Source organism: Macadamia integrifolia, chromosome 10 (assembly GCF_013358625.1).
Source record: "Macadamia integrifolia cultivar HAES 741 chromosome 10, SCU_Mint_v3, whole genome shotgun sequence".
Classification (NCBI taxonomy): domain Eukaryota; kingdom Viridiplantae; phylum Streptophyta; class Magnoliopsida; order Proteales; family Proteaceae; genus Macadamia; species Macadamia integrifolia.
Window position 1 is genome coordinate 29,787,987 of NC_056566.1, and position 19,045 is coordinate 29,807,031.

General features: G+C 37.4%; 1 protein-coding gene across 1 annotated transcript; it reads right to left on the reverse strand.

The window, feature by feature from the left end:
* Positions 1-3,188: 3,188 nt before the first annotated feature.
* On the reverse strand, positions 3,189-6,100 carry LOC122092375 (disease resistance protein RPS5-like). The gene is made up of 2 exons (XM_042662686.1): positions 3,956-6,100; positions 3,189-3,850 (listed from the first exon to the last, which is right to left on the reverse strand). The coding sequence occupies exons 1-2, from the start codon at positions 6,098-6,100 to the stop codon at positions 3,254-3,256; spliced, it is 2,742 nt and encodes a 913-aa protein (XP_042518620.1). The 3' UTR covers positions 3,189-3,253.
* Between the last annotated feature and the right edge of the window lie 12,945 nt (positions 6,101-19,045).

A 19,045-nucleotide genomic window follows, 5' to 3' on the forward strand; every position in this document is an offset into this window, starting at 1 on the left:
GAGAAAACATCATTAAAATCAATTCCTTGTACCTGACTGTAGCCCTTTGCAACCAAACGTGCCTTGTACCTAGCATCTTCAACACCTGAGGCAGATTCTTTCTTCTTGAAGACCCATTTGCAACCAACAATTTTCTTCCCTGTTCTTGGCTTCACAAGCTCCCAAGTCTGATTTCTATGAAGAGATTCAATCTCCTCATTCATGGCAATCAACCATTTTGTAGAATCAATTGAAGCAACAGCTTCAGAATATGTTGCAGGCTCACTATTTTCAATTGTATCTGCAACAGACAATGCATAAGCAACAAATTCAGTATGCCCATACTTTTGTGGTTGTCTAATATTCCTCCTTGGTCTATCCTTGGCAATGCTGTACCGCTCTTCTTCTTGATTCTCTTGAGCATCATCTCCTTCAGTAAAAGTAGGCAACTGGACTAAAGTAGATTGTGCTTTGTTTGAAGATGAATCACCAATTTCAAACTCCACCTTCTCTCTAGATTTTTCTTGACCTTCATCACAATGAATAGGGACTTCTTTCCTAGGATGCAACATAGCAGATTCATCAAAAGTAACATCTCTGCTAATAAGAAATTTTGGAGACTTTGGATCAGAACACCACAACCTGTATCCTTTCACTCCAGATCCATACCCAAGAAAAATGCATTTCTTAGCCTTAGGTTCCAACTTCCCTTCATTTACATGTGCATAAGCAGGACATCCAAATACTTTTAAATTTGAGTAGTCTGCAGGTTTACCTGACCAAACTTCTTCTGGAGTCTTACACTCAATAGCTGTGCAAGGAGATCGATTCACCAACAAGGTTGCTGTGTTAATTGCTTCTGCCCAGAACTCCTTGCCTAATCCTGCATTTGATAACATACACCTTGCCTTTTCTAACAAGGTTCTATTCATACGCTCCGCCACTCCATTCTGCTGGGGTGTTTTAACAACTGTATGGTGTCTTGCAATACCTTCATTTTTGCAGAACTCATTAAAGTCACCTTCACAAAACTCTAGGCCATTATCGGTTCTCAACCTTTTAATTTGTTTCCCGGTCTGCTTCTCAAGCAAATTCTTCCATTGTTTGAAAGTGACAAATACCTCATTTTTGTGCTTCAAGAAATAGACCCAAATCTTCTTAGAGAAATCGTCAATGAAAGTAAGCAAGTATCTTGCACCAGCCCCCTTTGAAGCAACCCTAGAGGGCCCCTATAGGTCTGAATGAATGTAGTCCAAAGTTCCCTTGGTCCTGTGAATAGCAGTACTGAAACTAACTCTTTTCTGCTTCCCAAACACACAATGCTCACAGAACTCCATTGTTCCTGTACTCTGACCACACAACAAGCCCCTTTTACTTAATGTTGCCATCCCTCTTTCACTCATATGGCCTAACCTCATGTGCCATAAATTTGTGACATCTGATTCAGACATAGATGATGAAGCTGCTGCAACAGACCCAGTGACTGTAGTACCCTGCAACACATACAAACTGCCAACCTTGATTCCTTTCATCAATAAGAGAACTCCCTTGCTGACCTTCATGACTCCACCTTCAGCTGTATACTTGCACCCATTTGAATCAAGAGTGCCTAAACTGATGAGATTCTTCTTCAAATCAGGGACATGCCTGACATTGGACAAGGTTCTGACAATGCCATCATACATCTTGATATTGATCGTTCCCATTCTAATAGTTTTACAAGAAGCATTATTTCCCATCAACACAACTCCACCTCGAACTGATTCGTATGTGGAGAACCATTCACGATTGGGACACATATGGTAGGAACAACCAGAGTCAAGAATCCATTCATCCTGTGATCTAACTTTATCATCAGTCACCAAAAGCATATCAGACTCACTCTCATCTTCAGCAATACTCGCTTCTGCAGAATCATCTCTTTTCTGTTGATTTTGAGCACCACCACCTGCCTTCTGCTTATTTAAAAGCTTATAGCATTCAGATTTAATATACCCCTTTTTCTTACAGTAATTGCAGGTTAAATTCTTGTGCTTAGATTTTGATCTAGCCTTCTTTTTGTCACCATATGAACCCCTTTCATTCGTTCTCCCTCTAGCTACCAAACCAACACCATCAGATTTATTGGTAGTTGTCAATTCATCATCAATCTTCTGCTTGCTTTGCAGATTCGTTTTGACATCCTCAATAGAGATTGTCTCTCTACCATAAATCATGGTATCCCTAAAGTGCTTATAAGATGGAGGCAGAGAACATAACAATAATAGGGCCAAATCTTCATCGTCTATTTTAACATCTATCCTTTTCAAATCAGTAACAATAGAATTGAACTCAGATATATGGGATTTAATAGAAGTACCTTCGCCCATATGAAGGGTATACAGTTGTTGCTTCAATTTCAACCTATTGGTGAGGGATTTGGTGAGGTAGAGGTTCTCTAACTTCACCCATAACTCTGCAGCCGTTTTCTCTGAGAGAACTTCCTGTAGAACATCATTCGAAAGACACAACTGAATAGTTGAAAGGGCTTTATCATCCAAATCGCTCCAATCATCATCGGACATAGTTGCAGGTTTCTTCGCCTTCCCAAATAGGGTTTTCTTCAAACCCTGCTGCGTGAGAACAGCCATCATTCGAACTTGCCATAAACTGAAATTGATGTTGCCGTCAAACCTATCAATATCGTATTTCGTTGAAGCCATGGATCGAAGTAACCAAGACCTCTGATACCAGTTTGTTAGATCAAACACCAAGAAACACGAATAAGGAGAGACAATAGATCCGTACGACACAGAGATTTAACGAGGTTCACACACCAGGGTGGTGTGCTACGTCCTCGGGCGAAGAAGAAGATGATTCACTATGCAGAAGAAAGATTACACCCTAGCAGCGGCGAGGAAGAACTCGCCCTGAAACCCTAGCTTCGTGAAAACCCTAGAATACAATGACTCTCAACAAGCAACAGTACATTATATATATATTCCAAATAGCGGTTCGACCCATCGGGTCGCAGTCGATCCGGTCGAACCATACCGCGGGGGCTACGCCCCCGCACCCCCATACGAGATACGAGATCAGTGATGGGCTCCGGGCTTGGGCCGATACAGATCTTAGAAAAATTCCCATTCGGGTCGCCACCAAAATATGTCGGATCGGGTCAATCTTCAAAACGGGTCAAGAATTCGAGACAAACTTAACAGATGAGAGCACTGAACAGAGCAGCGAATCAATTTAAAGAAACCCAGAAATAATATTGGTTTCTCTCTTGTGATACTCACATAGATGATGATGCTTGAATTTCCTCTTCCATGACCTTACTGCCTTTTCTCCAAGATTTTTTCTCCTCCTCGATGACGAGTAAACCGTCTGCATTTCGTATGTTGAGAGGATTCTTCTTTAACTTCTCACAGTTTTCAACCCTCACCCAATTTATAAGGGGACAATACAAGATGTGATTGGTGCACACTTCAGTTAGTGCTGGTAGGTTAAATAGCCATAATGTATTTAGTCTTGGGAATGGTGAGATGACACCAGCAGCTTCTTCTTCTTCTTCTTCCTCAATTATTACTTCCATTCTCTCACAATCGTGAACTTCAATATCCTTCAAGTTGGTGAACAGACGTGGCATTCCCTTGGTGAAGATCATCTTCAAGTTATTGCATTCCTCTATTTGTAACCCACATAGTTGAGCAAAGCAATTTAGTGGTGCGAGACTACCACGTATCCTTTTCAATTTTGGCAATCTTCTCAGGTGTAACCACTTAAAGGAATCCTCCTCCACTCCATCCAACAGCACCTCCAAATCTTCACAATTTTGTATTACAACTTCACCTTCAACACTAGTGGGCACACATGTCACACCCAAGCAATCCTCAATTCTTAAGTAGTCTAGATTTTGGGATTCATTGAGTGCTTGTAGAGCATTTTGTTTTACGATTATACAACGTCCCAACCACAATGCCTAAATCTTGTTGGCCAAAGGTTTGAACCAATCAGAAATAGTGATATCTTGAAAGGAAATAGAAAGACATGTTAAATAAGTCAACTGGAACAACTCTTCCACATCAATAATAGATGAGCAGTACTCACCCATCCCATGGTTCCCATCCCATTTTTCATCATCGCCAAAACCACTCACCCTCCATTTTATTTTATCCGCTAGACACAATTTCAATTCCTCCAATTTCTGCAATCGAGAAATTACCCCCACTGGAATTGAAACTCCACTCCATTCCATATCCAAGTATCTTAAATTACTCATAGTACCTCCCATGATTTGCAGGTCTAACTCAAAACTACAAAAACCCAAGTCTAAAACTTGGAGCTGTCGGAGCATTCCCACTGTAGGCAATTCTCTTAATCTTTCACAAAATCTTAACCTAAGCACCCGAAGATTCACCAAACCTGACAAGGAATCTGGGAGATATTCCAATTTCTCTGAGTTAGAAAGATCAAGTACAGTGAGATTATCCATGTGTTGCAAGAAATTTATTGGGGGAATAGCAGTGAGGTTCTCATTATTCCTGAGCAGCAAAGTGGTTAATTTTCGGCACTTCTCTTCCAACTCTGGCAACTCCCTTATTTGGGTATCCCTTAATGAAATCCTTGTTGCATCTACCCACTCATGAGCCTGCGGTGCCTCTTTAAATGTTTCACCTATCCATATCAAGAACTTGAGATTACCATCAGACACCGAAGATGATGTAATCCAAAATGCAAGCTCCCGCATCACATCATGAATCCTCACACTATCTTTCTCCTCTCCATCTTCTAACATGCAAGCAATTTTCAAGCTTCCTATCAGAGCCTCACCTTTATTCCTGGCAGCTGTTAGGCTACCTAATATATCTAACAATCCTTCTCCAACACAATAATCCAATATATTATCTTGGCTTATGTTATGGTCTTCAGGGAAGCAGGCACAATAAAGAAAAAGACTCCTAAGCATATTATCCTCCAATCTATCAAAACTAAATTTTAAAGGAATGAATACTTCATCTATCATACCTCGAAGTTTTGTGGCTGATAGTTCCATTTCCCTTACCGCATTTGCCCACTCCCCAACCCCATGTCGATTAGCCATTGCCTGACCCACAGTGACAATTGCAAGAGGGAGACCCTTACACCTTCCAACCAGTTTTTCAGCAAAGCACTCTATGCCATCGGCACCAACATGTTCACCAGCTACTTCAACGAAGAGCTCCCACGACTCGTCTTCAGATAATGGCTGCACTTTTATTGTTTTTCTGGCACCCATATCAGTGCACACATCTTTACTCCGGCTGGTCACTAGGATCTTGCTCCCTCTATTGCTTCGAGTTGGGTGAGGGATTCCAACATCCTCAAGTTTTAGTTTGCACCACACATCATCCAAAATTAGAAGAAATTTCTTCTTCTTTAGTGCTTCGTACAATGCATCAGCATCATTATTATCTGGTAATCCGAGGCGCTTACAGATTGTGGTTTGGATACTAGGTATGTTGGGAGTGGCAGACACCCTGACCATTATCACGGTCTCAAAACAAGAATCCTTTACGAAGTGATTGTTTACTTCTCTGGCCAGAGTGGTTTTACCCACTCCCCCCATACCATACACTCCAATGATGCCAAAACGTCGATCAGAGTCACCTATGCAATCAAGCATCTGTAGCAGCTTGCAATGAGCCGATTGCTGGTTCTCTATTATCGGATCAGTTGGCATCTCTATCACAGACTTTGGAGAAGGCACCCTTGCCACAACAAATTGTTCACTGAGCCTATGATCAGCCTTTAACTTAAGATCTACAGACCACTTGCTCAATTTGTAGAGTGACCAGCAGTTCACACACCAACCCCCTGCATACGTCCTTTCATTATACTCCTTTTTTATGACATCAGCTTCCAGTTCAATTTTTTGGACGGCCTTGAACCAGTTGCTTGCTACATTAGTCTCCACTTGTCCAGCGTTTTCTGATGCTTTTAGACTGCTTTGTTCATCCTTCCTCCTTGCTTTCAGATCTCGAACTACTGTTTGCAAGCCATTTAAATTTTCTTTGGAGTTTCTCAAATATTTTATCTGTCGAGCAATGGGAACAATAAGATATGTGTCAATTACACTTACAAATGGCCCAAAGAAATCCATGAGAAGATTGAAAAGTGGGAAATGGAAACAATGATCTGACTCAAATTTTTTGGAGATAATATAGAGGAAGAGATTAAAGCTATAAATTGGAGTGTTGTATCTTTGTATAAAGAGGATCGAAACTGCTAAAAAGGCTTGTCGAAACACAAGGGCAACTTTTGAATGAAGATGGGAGAATAGGAGCTGTAGATCAAGTGGTGAAAGGGGGTCGATGAAGAAGAGGCAGTAAGAGAAAAATGGAAAGAACAAAGATGATGAAAGTGGAAGACTTCAGAGAGAGAGAGAGAGAGAAGCCCAATAGCTAGTTAGGACATGGTGATCAGTTAAGAAGTACCTTTTTATTTTATTTTTACTTTGTTGACTTGTTCGTACAAATAATCTTTCACCTTCAATTATTCTTCTACCTGAAAAAAAAAAAAAAAAAAAAAAGAAGGAGAAACATTATTCTATTCCCGGGTGACATCTACAATGTCATAGGAATTTAAGATAAGGCATGCTATATCTATGATCTCAAATTCCAAATTTAAATAATCTCATGGGCTCATGGCCCTACGTCCTCTCCAATCCTCTAGGCTCTACCCTCTTCAATGCGTATTTGATGGCTAAAATAACTTAGGTGCGTTGAAGAGGATCTGGCTTGGCCCCAACCACACTACATTCAGTTCTAATAATTCTTAAAAAATAAATAAATAAAGGGTAATTTACAACGCCACCCCCTGGAGAATGCCAATATTAGAGGGACACCCCCTCTCTTTCACCAAATTGGACTTAGACCCCCTACCGTCAGTCAACGTTACATAATATAGTAACCAAACTGTCACGTGGGTGACCCGGGTTCGATCCACAGCAACGGCAAATTTTTACTTATCAAAAAAAAAGAAATTGACATTTGCTGATTTATGGTTAAATTCTTAATAATTAAGAGTAATAAATTATCCAAATTTCCCATAGTGAGCTGGTGTTTTAGAAGCTTTTAACTCGAGCACAGGAGCTATTGATTTTATCTATCAGTCTGGTTGGGGTCACAAGCATATATCAATTATTTGAGTGTTGCCCCACCTCTCTCTCTCTCTCTCTCTCTCTCTCTGTGTTCCGTACTGATGATGCTTTCTCTGAGTTGAGGCTCAGTGCATCTCTCTTTTTTTTTTTTTTTTTTTTTAAATCCACATACAGCTAACAATTGAAGAGGTAAGTATCTTACCAAAAATAATAAGAAGAAGAAGAAGAAGAAAGAAGAAGAAGAAGAAGAAGAAGAAGAAGGTTCATTCCTCATGATCATGTAGTTACTGCACCAAAGCACAGGTCAATGGGAGAGTCCATAAAATTATTGCCACCAAGTGAAGGAGAGGATAGGGCAAGGCAATCTTTTCATTCAGTCTTGTATCTAGACGTACGGGGTGTGACCGGATAATATTCTTTTCCTTGAAAATATTTTAAATAATTACTGAATTCTCTTAAAAGAACGAAAGGAATTCATTCCCCGCTTAGTCTCACAACCTCAAAATATAGAGAGAAGGAAGAAGGGAAGAAATCATATCTAGGCTATCTACTCTTTCAGCCACTAATGTAGAAAAACTTTATTCTTCAACAGTAGCCAAAAACGCCAAGCTGTGGATGTGTCTACATTAACTTTTGCAATGGAATTTTGCTTTAGGATAGTGGAGCCTTGGAGTTTTAGTGGAGGGATAAGGCCTGCTTGGAATGTAGCATTTCCTTAAACTTTATTGACCAATAAACATGTGCTTTTTTTTTTTTTTTTTTTAAATCGAAATTGTGGAATCTGCTGCTCCTCAACATCTTTTAAAAACACCATATACAGAGGTGATTGATTTCATTAGATCACTGTTCATGCCCAAGAAAGCCTTGCTTTTATAATATATAGCTAAGATTCAATGATAGCAATTGGAGAAGGTTGTCGGCCACCTACTACTACGGGGAAAGTCGGATCGGCAACTCTCTTGAGCACTGATCGCCAAGTCTTGCCCATAGTTAGCAAATTCGGATTCGGGAATTATTCGGACGGAGAATTATTCGGAATAATTCGGACGATTAATTTAAGGATTCGGTCAAAAAAGCGGTCAAAAAATCTTATTGGGGTTTTTTTTTTAAAAAAATTGTTTTTATTTTTTTATTTTTTTATTTTTGGTTTTTTTTAAAATAATGTTTAAATGGACCGAATAATTCGGTTTAATTTGGATTCGGTCCGAATTATTCGCGAATTATATTCATTTTTGAAAAAGTCGCGAATTTTAAAGAATTTTATTTTTAATTCGGATTCGGTCCGAATTTTTGATAAAATTCTTTAAAATTCGGTTCGGCCGAATAATTCGCGAATTATTCGGCCGAATTGCTAACTATGGTCTTGCCTCACCATTTGAGCGTTCAATACAGTCTAAATGGTGATTTAATGGCTTTTGGTGTGGTACGTCTATTTTGGTTGATAGAAGTATAGTCATTCGATCAACACTTGAACATATGTTGATCGTCTAGATAGCTATAGGCAAACCTAAGCGATCAACGCTCAGGTGAAAAGTCAAATCAAGGAAAGTCGACTTTAGTAGTATCAAGCAAGGTTTTAATACTTTGGATTAGACATGTTTATCCTTTTTTTTTTTTTTTTATTAAATTAGTATTTTAAACCATTTTACCCATATATCTTACTTGTGGATCGGTATGGATTGAATCAGTATTGAGGATCAATCTTGACCAAAATTGATCTTATTCAAGTCATGATCTGATCCGATTTTTAAAGGATGCAACTCTTTTGTTACGCAATAGAGGCAGCAACACAAATCTAATGCGCTGGAGCGCCCCGTCACAAAACCCAACACATGGGCACGTGCCTTGAGATGCTCCAAGGTGTCAGATCTGCGTTGTTGCCTCTACTGGTTAACGGAGGAGGCCTCCCATTTTTAAAACCATAGTCTCAACTCTCAACTCTCAATCTCAAGTTATCATGCAAGAGATTGATTATTTACCAATAAAAATGAAGGGATTTTTTATTTTTTTTGGATTAATAAATTAAAACTTGACTAATACACTCTTGGGTAATGAATAAACTCTCATCCTTATTGATGAGGCCAAAACTATCCTCCTTTTGACCATTCAACATTATCTATTGGCCTGACGAAGGAGTGAAGGAAAACTCGTTCCTTTCTCCTAAGAGTGATGCCAACTTTATAGCGAAAAAAAAAAAGAGAAGAGAAGATTTTCATTTATCATGTAGGAAGGTTCACCACACCAATATTTTAGGGTTCTCAAACCCTTATACCCTCAAAGGATTTTAGCATTCTCCCAAAGATTACCCTCCTGCACCCATCTGAAGCCCTTCATTCTCATTCGCAGTGGGTATAAAAATATACTATCATATTTTTTCATCCCCTAAACAAGGACGATGCTTCCATTGCCAAGGTTGGGCTGGGCCTGGTTGAGGTGGGGTGTTAATAAAACCTGCCCAGCCCAATCTAGTTGCTTCTCTAGCTACCCAAGTCGAAACGGTCCTTATGATCAGTTTTGAACACGATGATCCGTTCATCTCTGCAGCTCAAGCATAGTTCGACGATAGATCAGACAAGATCAAGTGTACATGCATCTATTCCATAACGCTAGAATTAGAATGAGTCGTCAGATTGGCATCAATGGAAGGACTCACTACATCAAGGGTCTCAAATCCAACGGATTCTTGTAGAATTCAAAGCATTAGTTTATCATGAGTTATGACTTAAGGTGGGCTATGGGCTGTGGGCCTAGGGTCTAATCCGAATGGGCCGATTAGACCAATCCGTTTTCGATTTTTGAAACCATGGTAGTACCCCAGCATCAACTGTTCATTTTTGTGATTATGATTATACTGTTGAGTGTGGATCAGGTTCTCGTAGGTTCTGATCCAAACAAATGGAATCCACCACAGAATTTTTCCTTGGGATTCCATCTATGTGGATCATTTCCGAACAAAAATGGTTCTTATACGAGAACCTGATCCCCTCTCCAAACTGAACCTCACAATGCAATATTTTGGAGAAAAATGTAAATACGAAGAAAGCTTCATATCTACAGGAATGAAGAGTTTAATGTGAAGCCCATGAGTGAGGAGTTGAGATCCTTTACATGTAGGTCCACTTGCACACATGCTTTAGGTGCCACCCCTTGTATTAGCTTAAGGAAAGAAAAAAGATGGCTGGGAGAAACCTAAAATGAAAGAAAGAGTACAAACATCATCTTATTGACACGAGAACAAGGCATTTAAACACAAAGAAATTCCTTTTTTTTTTTTTTCAAATGAAATCCAAAAGGAAAAAAAGAGAAGTTGAGAAAATTTTTCCTTCATCTACGTCAAAGATTTACCACTCTATTTCAAGACAGACTTTTAACTTGCCTTCAGAGTAAGAAATCTTAGTCCAAACCTTATTCAGACTCAGAACAAGTCAGGATGGAATCGGACGTCAAACCAAACTTGGATCTTTTTCAAATGGAAGTAGATATCTTAAATATTTCAGTCCACTCTATTTCAAGATGAGCTTCAAACTACCCTCACTTGAATCTTTGCAGCCCCAAATTTTTTGAAGGGAAAAAAAAAAAAAAGGGAGCGATAGAGTTGGTTCCCAGCCATTCAATCTATGTCACAGCATTTTCTGGTTCGTGGATTGAATGGTGTTGAACTGGGGATATACCATATGGCATTGGCCCAAGGGGACAACCGTATACATGTTTATGTCAGGGTCCTATGACAATATCCATGTTTATATTCTTATGTACAGGTAGAAGTTTAAAAAACCCGAATCTGATTGGCCTTTCATTGTTTTTTATTTGAATTGGATAAGAATTAGTCGGAACCAATCCATAATTATTTGAAACCCAAGAAATAGGAAAGCAAAGATTTTCTTATATTTGTACTTTTAGAGTTTTTTTATTTAAACTTATCGTTAGAGTAGGTTTCATATATTTTTTATTATTTAATTATAAATAAATAAATAAAGATTGTAGCCATCTGATCTTGATTCAAATAGGCCGACTCCAATCCAATTTCATAAACCATGGTTATAGTTATGCTTTAAGTAAAAGCTCACATACTGAACTTCAACGTCTTGTGGATCATTCTATCTTGTCTCAAAGCCTATTAGGATTGGCGGTAGGGCGTTAGCGTAAGTTTAGGAAAGGTCATTGGTTGAACCCTCCTACCCTCGCCTTCTTGAACTATATAGTAGCAGCAGTTAGTCTTGTAGTAAGTGCGACCCCTTTGCTTGAGTCCTTTGTTAGCCCACTTGTGGGTCCCTGTCTAACATAGTGACCTTTGAACTTGCACACACACAAACAAAATACAAACTCACACAACATGCATGTGACAGGATTCGATCCACTAACCTCTTAGCGCTTGCTCTTCAAACCATTCTGTTAAATGTTGGATTCACTTATGGACATACAGATCTACTAGTTGGTGAGAGCATGCTGAAATAATTTTTCTTTTATTAGTAATTATAATTTCCACCTTGAACCTAGCTTAGCATATTAGCATGCAACTTCTACTTGAAGAGCATGCGGTAGGAAGTAAGTGAATCGACTCCTATCACATGGGTGTGGGAGTGTATTAAGTATGTACCCCTATCTCTTTGTTGGCTGAGTAAAGCCCCCTTGGGCAGTTCCTTAAGGGGGTGAAAAACCCCCTTAGTCCTAGCTTAATCAGTAATATTAACTAGAGGAAAAGATCCACACACTATCTTGTTTGTGTCCGGATTCTTTCTCATGACCTCTGAGAAAAAGTGACGGCTCCACATGTATTTTCTTCTTCTTCTCTCTCTTTTTTTTTTTTTTTAATCTTTAAATTTGGAGCCCATATAGATTGATACCTTTTATAGACCATTAATTGGTGGTAGCATATAGATTTCTTCCCACACTAACAACATGGCAAACCCTCTCCCATTAATTAATTATATTTAAATGATACTTTGGTAGTAGCCTAACTCGTATTTATTGTTCTAATTATGCTCTTTTTTTTTTTTTTTTTTGTTAAACATTCAAATTATGCTAGTTTGAATAAAGATCATCCCTGCATGTCACAACTGCATGAGGATGACTTCTTAAAATCAATGAAATTGCGAGAATCAAAATTATCAAACTCATCTATAGAAATGGGAGGACCTAACTAGTTTTCAAGTGGATCAATAATCCCTCTTTTTGACAATTAGAGCCCTTATGTATAATTTTCTAAAGCTAGGACGTAATCTAAAATTGTTGGAGATGTATCTATGTTGAATCATGAGTAAAAACATCCTAATACAAATAAACAAATACAAAACGTATGCATCAAAGGACCTTCGGCATTAAGCTTAATGCAATCAATGAGATTTGGTGCATAATAACCCACACTAAGCAAGAGGTTTTGAGTTCAAATCTTCTAGGTGTTACCTTCCCCCTCCTTCTTCTATAGTATACTTATCTTTAAAAATAAATAAATAAATAAACATTAAGCACAAAAAATTAGATTCTAGAAGGCCAAGAACAGGTTATCAGTGTTGAAAAGACCAGAATCTGACCGGTTGAATCAGTTGATTCGGATTGAAATTAGAACTTGCCGAGCCTAATACGAAATCCTCTTGATTCCGAATAGATTTTTAGGGTTCAGGCTGATTCTGACTGTTCTACTTAATCGACCAATCGGAATAAGTGGAAGCCGATCCTGCTTAATCATTGACTTTTCAAAGACGACGACCCTCACCGTTGCTTTTTAAAGCTAAAGATAAGAAAGAACATAGAAAAGGAATGGATGCATAAACGCCCCAAAAAAGGGTTCTTTCACTTCTTTGTCTCCATAGCAGACAAAAGGTTTCCAGTCCAGTACTCCATTGTCCACAGAATCTCAATCTTCTTTCCGAAAGTGTGAAAGGGAATATAGTGGAGGTTCTTATTTTAAAAAAATGAGAACCTCCTTAAACTTGCCATCTTATCGAAATTTTATGGGATATTTAACACAATAAGATATGAGAGTTAATAATGAATCCAAATAGTTCATATCGTTATTTTTTATTGTGTGTGAATGAAAATTCAAGTCTTATCTTATTTAAGTTTTCTTTTGTAAATAATTCTAGGGAGAGGGATAAGTATGTTGCCAATATACGATAAGCTAACAGACAGACCAATGAGGGTCGAAAAGGATCCAATACTATATAGGAAGGGTAAGGGGTCATTTCAAAAATAGGAAGAAAAAGATAGATAGAGTAGGTGCTAGCAAACAGTAATACCAGCAACATACCAAACATTTTCCCATAATTTTAAGGAAAAAGAAAGCTTTCGGATCATGTGGCTTAGAAACATTTAGGCATTTGAAATTACAGTTCTAATATGTCTTGTAAAAAGAAAAATTCCATGAGTGTTGATGCCACTTCATGCATTTCCATTGGTCTCTCACTAGTTTAGGGAATTACACGTTCAAATAATGATCTTTTGCACAAATTTTTATGAAAAAGAAGTCCCACAATATCGGTGTAGAGAAGAATTTATATGCCACACCAATGATATTAATGTAGAATCATCCATGTGAAACCCACAAAGCATAATAGGGGAAAAAATAACAAACAACTTGATGTGAGAAGAGAATAGTAAAAAATAATTATTTTCCCTACAAACTATGTATCATGATTCATGAACGAAGTGTCATGACATAAGACATTGCCATACATAAACCCTAATGTCTACGTCTAAGGGGACGATTTTTCAGTTAGCGGGTTTTATTCAAAAAGTCAAATAAGGAAATCTACAAGTCTGCGGAAAATGGAGTGGAAAGGCAGCAATAGTGTAAAGGCATTGCTAAACTTCCCTTTTGCACCATTGAAATTTAGAAAGAAGAAAGGAAAAGAAGTGGAGAAAGAGAAGGAGGTAGGGAAGTAGATAAAGAAAACAACAAAACAGTCAAGAAAATGAGAGGTAGCTAAGCTAAAACTAAGGATATTATAAATAAAGGGGACTACCCCACCATCACAGTTTCTCTCAAGGAAGAGGACTCAAAGATAGATGGAAGGGTTGAGTTTTAGTTATAGTGATATGTAAGGACTCATGTCCACATCAGATGTTGACATAATATCATAATAGGGCTCTAAGATGGCCATTCCGGATTGTCTAAGGACAACCTTTTTTAGTGGCCTATTGGAGATAACTGTTCAAGTGCTTAACCTACTTCCAACCGACTTTGAATTTTCCCTTTCCTCTCTCTCTCTCATTCGATCTCTTGCGTACATGTAAGGGGCAATATTCTTCATCCTCTAGAGAAAATAAAAATGATGTTGTATTTTTTATTAAAATAATTAAGAAAAAGAATTTTGTCTAAGATCGTGATTTATGCCAATGTTTTTATGTGTTTATTTTTCTCTTTCTGTGAAAAGATATTACTATCCCTTATTTTGGGATGTTGTTGCACGGCTTCAAATCACACAGACATGCACAACATAAATTAGAGGTAGGCCTAGAGGGAACTCTGGGATCAGACTCTGATGCTTAAGTTAGATTCAAAAATATTCATTCCATTTCTGTATTTCAATTGATTGAGAGTCTTACCTATAGGGCTAGCTGGGTGTTCCTTATAAAAATTATATGAGTCTTCCTTATTGGTCGAGTAGCTCAAACATGCGTTCACGGGCCTTCCCCCCATTGGTAGGACTATCCTGCATGGCTGCTGACCTAACTAAAGTCATAACGGCTAACTCAACTCAGGTTAGTTTTCCTCAACAGCTAACCTGACCAAGGTTAGATCTTCTAACGGTTAACTCAATCAGGACGAACCTGGGTTAGATAGCTTGGAGGTTAAGTAATCCTATCTGACCATATTTAATGACCCAGGGTTAGGTAACCGTCAAACCCTGGTTAGTTCTCTTGAATAAGGTTGATAGAGTGGGGACCTCCCTTAGAAGTAGGTCAGGGGTCAGGAAGCTTCCTTTGGGAGTTTGTTAGGGAATGAAATCCACGGAGCAAATGTAAATCTCCCTCATCAACACGGTTTTAGGAATTGACATTGTATAATCCTATAGTATTGATACTTGTTCGATACAAATTGATCAATTGAGGTGGTACGAATCTAAATTTTTCTTAATGAAAATTGATGCTTTGATATAAATTCAAATCAATACATTAGTATCAATATCGATATCATCATCATCATCATCAACACTGTGAATTAAATCTTCGCAGCTGTTCAAGTCAATGAAAGCACGAAAGAAAGAATCGCACCATTCATACACAAGGGGAGGCAATGTCAGGGAGGAGAAAATTGTTTGTATATATAACCCCACACGGCTGTATTTAGTTAAGAAGCTTTTCCTTTTTATTGCGTACACGCGAAAATAATAGAAATGAAGAGAGGTACAATATCACTGTCAACCAATACAGAGAAATTTTTCTAACCATTAATGTGGGTAGTGACTAGTGAGTGCTGTAAGGGGCATTCCACTGATAAAAAATGTGTTATAATTTGATTCCTTATTTAAAGTTGGAACTTTATTTTTATTTTTATTTTTTAATTTTTCTTTTAATCTTTAAATCAATGAAAATGGACTTTTATTAATACATGCAAAAGGATGTCAATGAAGAGTTTGAAGATTCTATCATGCAATAGAGGGTTCTCACTTCTCCTTTCAGGCCCCATGGTCACAATAAAGGAGGCAATCTTAATTCCCCATCAACCATGTTTTGAGGAATTTTGTACTTTTACTTTAGGGTTCTAGCTAATTTCAACCATCGAAATCTATAAAAGTCAATTTTGTTGTCAATCCCATTTACTTGAATCTTGCCTGTTATAAGTCTTTCGTGTTCGCTACGATTGTGAAATCATGAGAAATAAATTAAATAAATAATTACATAAAATATGAGGAATTTAAGATGATTCAGCAGAAAGCCACGAATGTGACCTCTCCTTTGTCTCTGAATAAAATATTTTCATAGAGACAATTTATAAGAAACTCTTACAAAATTAATCATCACCTTATATATAATAGATCTAAAATCGGATCCAATTACAAATACAAACTTAATAATTAATATTTTTGTAGACATGCAGAATATAAGACACCCAACACCAACACTTCAAATGATACCCTACCCCTTGTGCCTAAGCTTTCAACTTATTATAAGCTTCTCATACCGCACCCTTGCAGGATATTACGTATGCTTACACGTCTAATATTCTCATGCATATTGCCTACATGCAAGGCTGGTCAGCTAGTTTGAATGCAGCAATAGATTCCAAATACAAGAAAGGGATTTGCTTAATGAAGAAAAAGGTTAAGAAAAAAAGAAATTAGAAACACTCCATTACCATTAATTTATTACTAAGAGATGTCAAAATGTGAGATGAAAGAAATTAATTAATACAGATTAGTTGGTTCTTCCATCATATAAACACAAAAAAACCTACCTAAACCTAGTACGTTAAACCACAAAGGCGTGCCAGAAAGTCCAATTAATGTCATAGATTAAACTAAATCACATTTTTATGAGCACCATTACTTATCCACAATTATCGGTTCCGAGTAATCCTCGTGAGAAAAAAAAATTATTTGTTAGGAAAAAATTAATAAAAATCATTCTCACAAGTCACGGATGTTGATCCTCTGTAGCACAACGGGGCTATAAATCGTATAACGCAGCTTGAGAGGGTGACACGTGGTAGATATATGATCGTGGCGTGGTTCAATTCTACCCCAAAAAGCCATATAGACATGCGCCAAATGTAATCCTTTTTTTTTTTTTTTCCGAAATCGATGCAACCCTAAAATAAGGTTCTGCCGATGTCCCATTTCTCTGCATATTCTTCACCATTCCTGATATGTCCAACTTCTCTTTTTCCGCTATTTCTCACCCTTACTCGCTTGTATGTATGTATGTATGGGTGTTCAAATTTTCATTTTAAAGGTTTTTAGTTTTTAAGATCTTTCGTTGTTAATACATCAAATTGGGTCACTTTCTGAACAGAAGAATCATCCCTTTCTTTTTTTTTCCCATGTTCCTCACCCGTACCATTACTTGCCTATATGGATGAACAGAGGAATGATCCCCTTTCTCTTTCTCCCCTGTTCTTCACCCTTACTCACCTGTAAGGATGTGAATTTGTAACCGAAATTGTTTATCAAAATCGAATTGATTCGTTTACACTGAAACAACAAAATCGTTTAGTAAATGGTGCGGCTATGGTTTCAAGTTCAGGCCGATTAGCTAAATGGGTCGGGTCAGTTTTAACCGCGAAACCCATTGGTTTCAAACTAAATTGAAACCGTTTAAATCGAATCATTTAAAACTGTTTAAACCGATTCGATTAATCCGTATAACAATTAAATAAAGCAGGGGCAGTAATCTGTATAACAATTTACAATTAAATTAAGTGTCTATCATGCTTTAGTATGAATTATTGCAATTCAATTCCAGTTTAGGCTTTAGATCACGAACTTGCAATCCATATATGTTACTATTTGTTATCACAGATGAGGTGTTTTGGTTGAACCACCTGTCATTTTAATATTTTATGCTGTAGAAGGCTGGATTTGGATGTTGTATGATATTGATTCTATATGTTTGAGAATGGTCATGCAAAGAAATAACACTAGATTATCAAATTAAGGCATACCATCGTTAATATAGAATCTCTTATTTGTGGTTGTCAATTATTTTGGATAAGCTTATGATCTTCAGTTTAGAGATGGTTGCAAGTTATAACAAATCAATTGTGAACCGTTTTACAAACCGTATGGAATTAACTGAAGCCAAAACCGTTTAAAACCGTGAAACCATCACCGTTTAGAAACCATGGAACGGTCATGGTTTCAAAAAGTGGAACCGTTTAGTAAATGGTGCGGTTATGGTTTTAGTCAAATAAATGTCAACCGAATCGATCCGCACCATTTAAACCGAAACCAAACCGATTAACACCCTGACTCGCCTGTGTGGATGTTCAGATTTTTTTCTTTTCTAAGTTTTTTAGTTTTTAGGATTTTTTGTTGCTTATGCATCAAATTGGGATCACTTTATGAACAGAGGAATGATCACACTCTGTAGGATGAAAGTTAGATTTGGAGATGAATCTCGCACCGTAGAAAACCCTATTTCAGGTTTCATTGATTTTGGGAAGATCGATTTCGAGAAGAAAGGGTTCTTGCATTTAATGGTGTGCTATGCAATTTATAGCACACCCCTGCGCTACAAAGGATCTGGATCCACAAATCACCCAAATTGAGTGAAAAATACATGAAACTTGATCAAAAGTCTTGAAGACTTTGCACAAGTAACCACACAAGCCATGGTTTCAAGTATCGGTATAGTATTGACCATATCAGATTGGTATCGGTTGAAACCAATTTCCAATCCCTGATTGATTTGGATCGATTATTTGTATCATTTCAGGGGTAAAACAGTAAAAAAAAAAAATCATACTTTTTAAAAAAGCAAGGGCAAAATTTGAAGACAACACATGATTCACCCACTAATTCAAAAAAATATATTTAAAAAATAGGATAATTATCCATATAACAAATGACATTTTCTAAAATCACAAGATAAATCTAAATTATTCATTTTTATGATTTTTTTAATCTAAGTCGTCTGTTATTCCCATTTAAAGTTGAAAGAGAACACAATATTGAATATTATCTTAGAATATTAATACACATGCATGGACATACATGCAAGGGATCAATACAATAGCATTATTTGATTCAATTACAATCTGAAATTTCATACATGCCTAATCTAGGTCATGTTCTCTCTATCTATCGGTCAGAATGGATAGATCATCGACCCACATGGTAAAATACATGCCTTGTGATGTTTAAAATAATCAATCCCCTAAAACAATAATATATTTTTTTTTTTAACCAATTGGAATCAGAAGTATATTTTTTTTTGGGGAAGTTATAGAGATAAGATTAAGAACGAAGAGAGAGAAAAGGCAACCAATCTTGGGGGGGGGGGGGG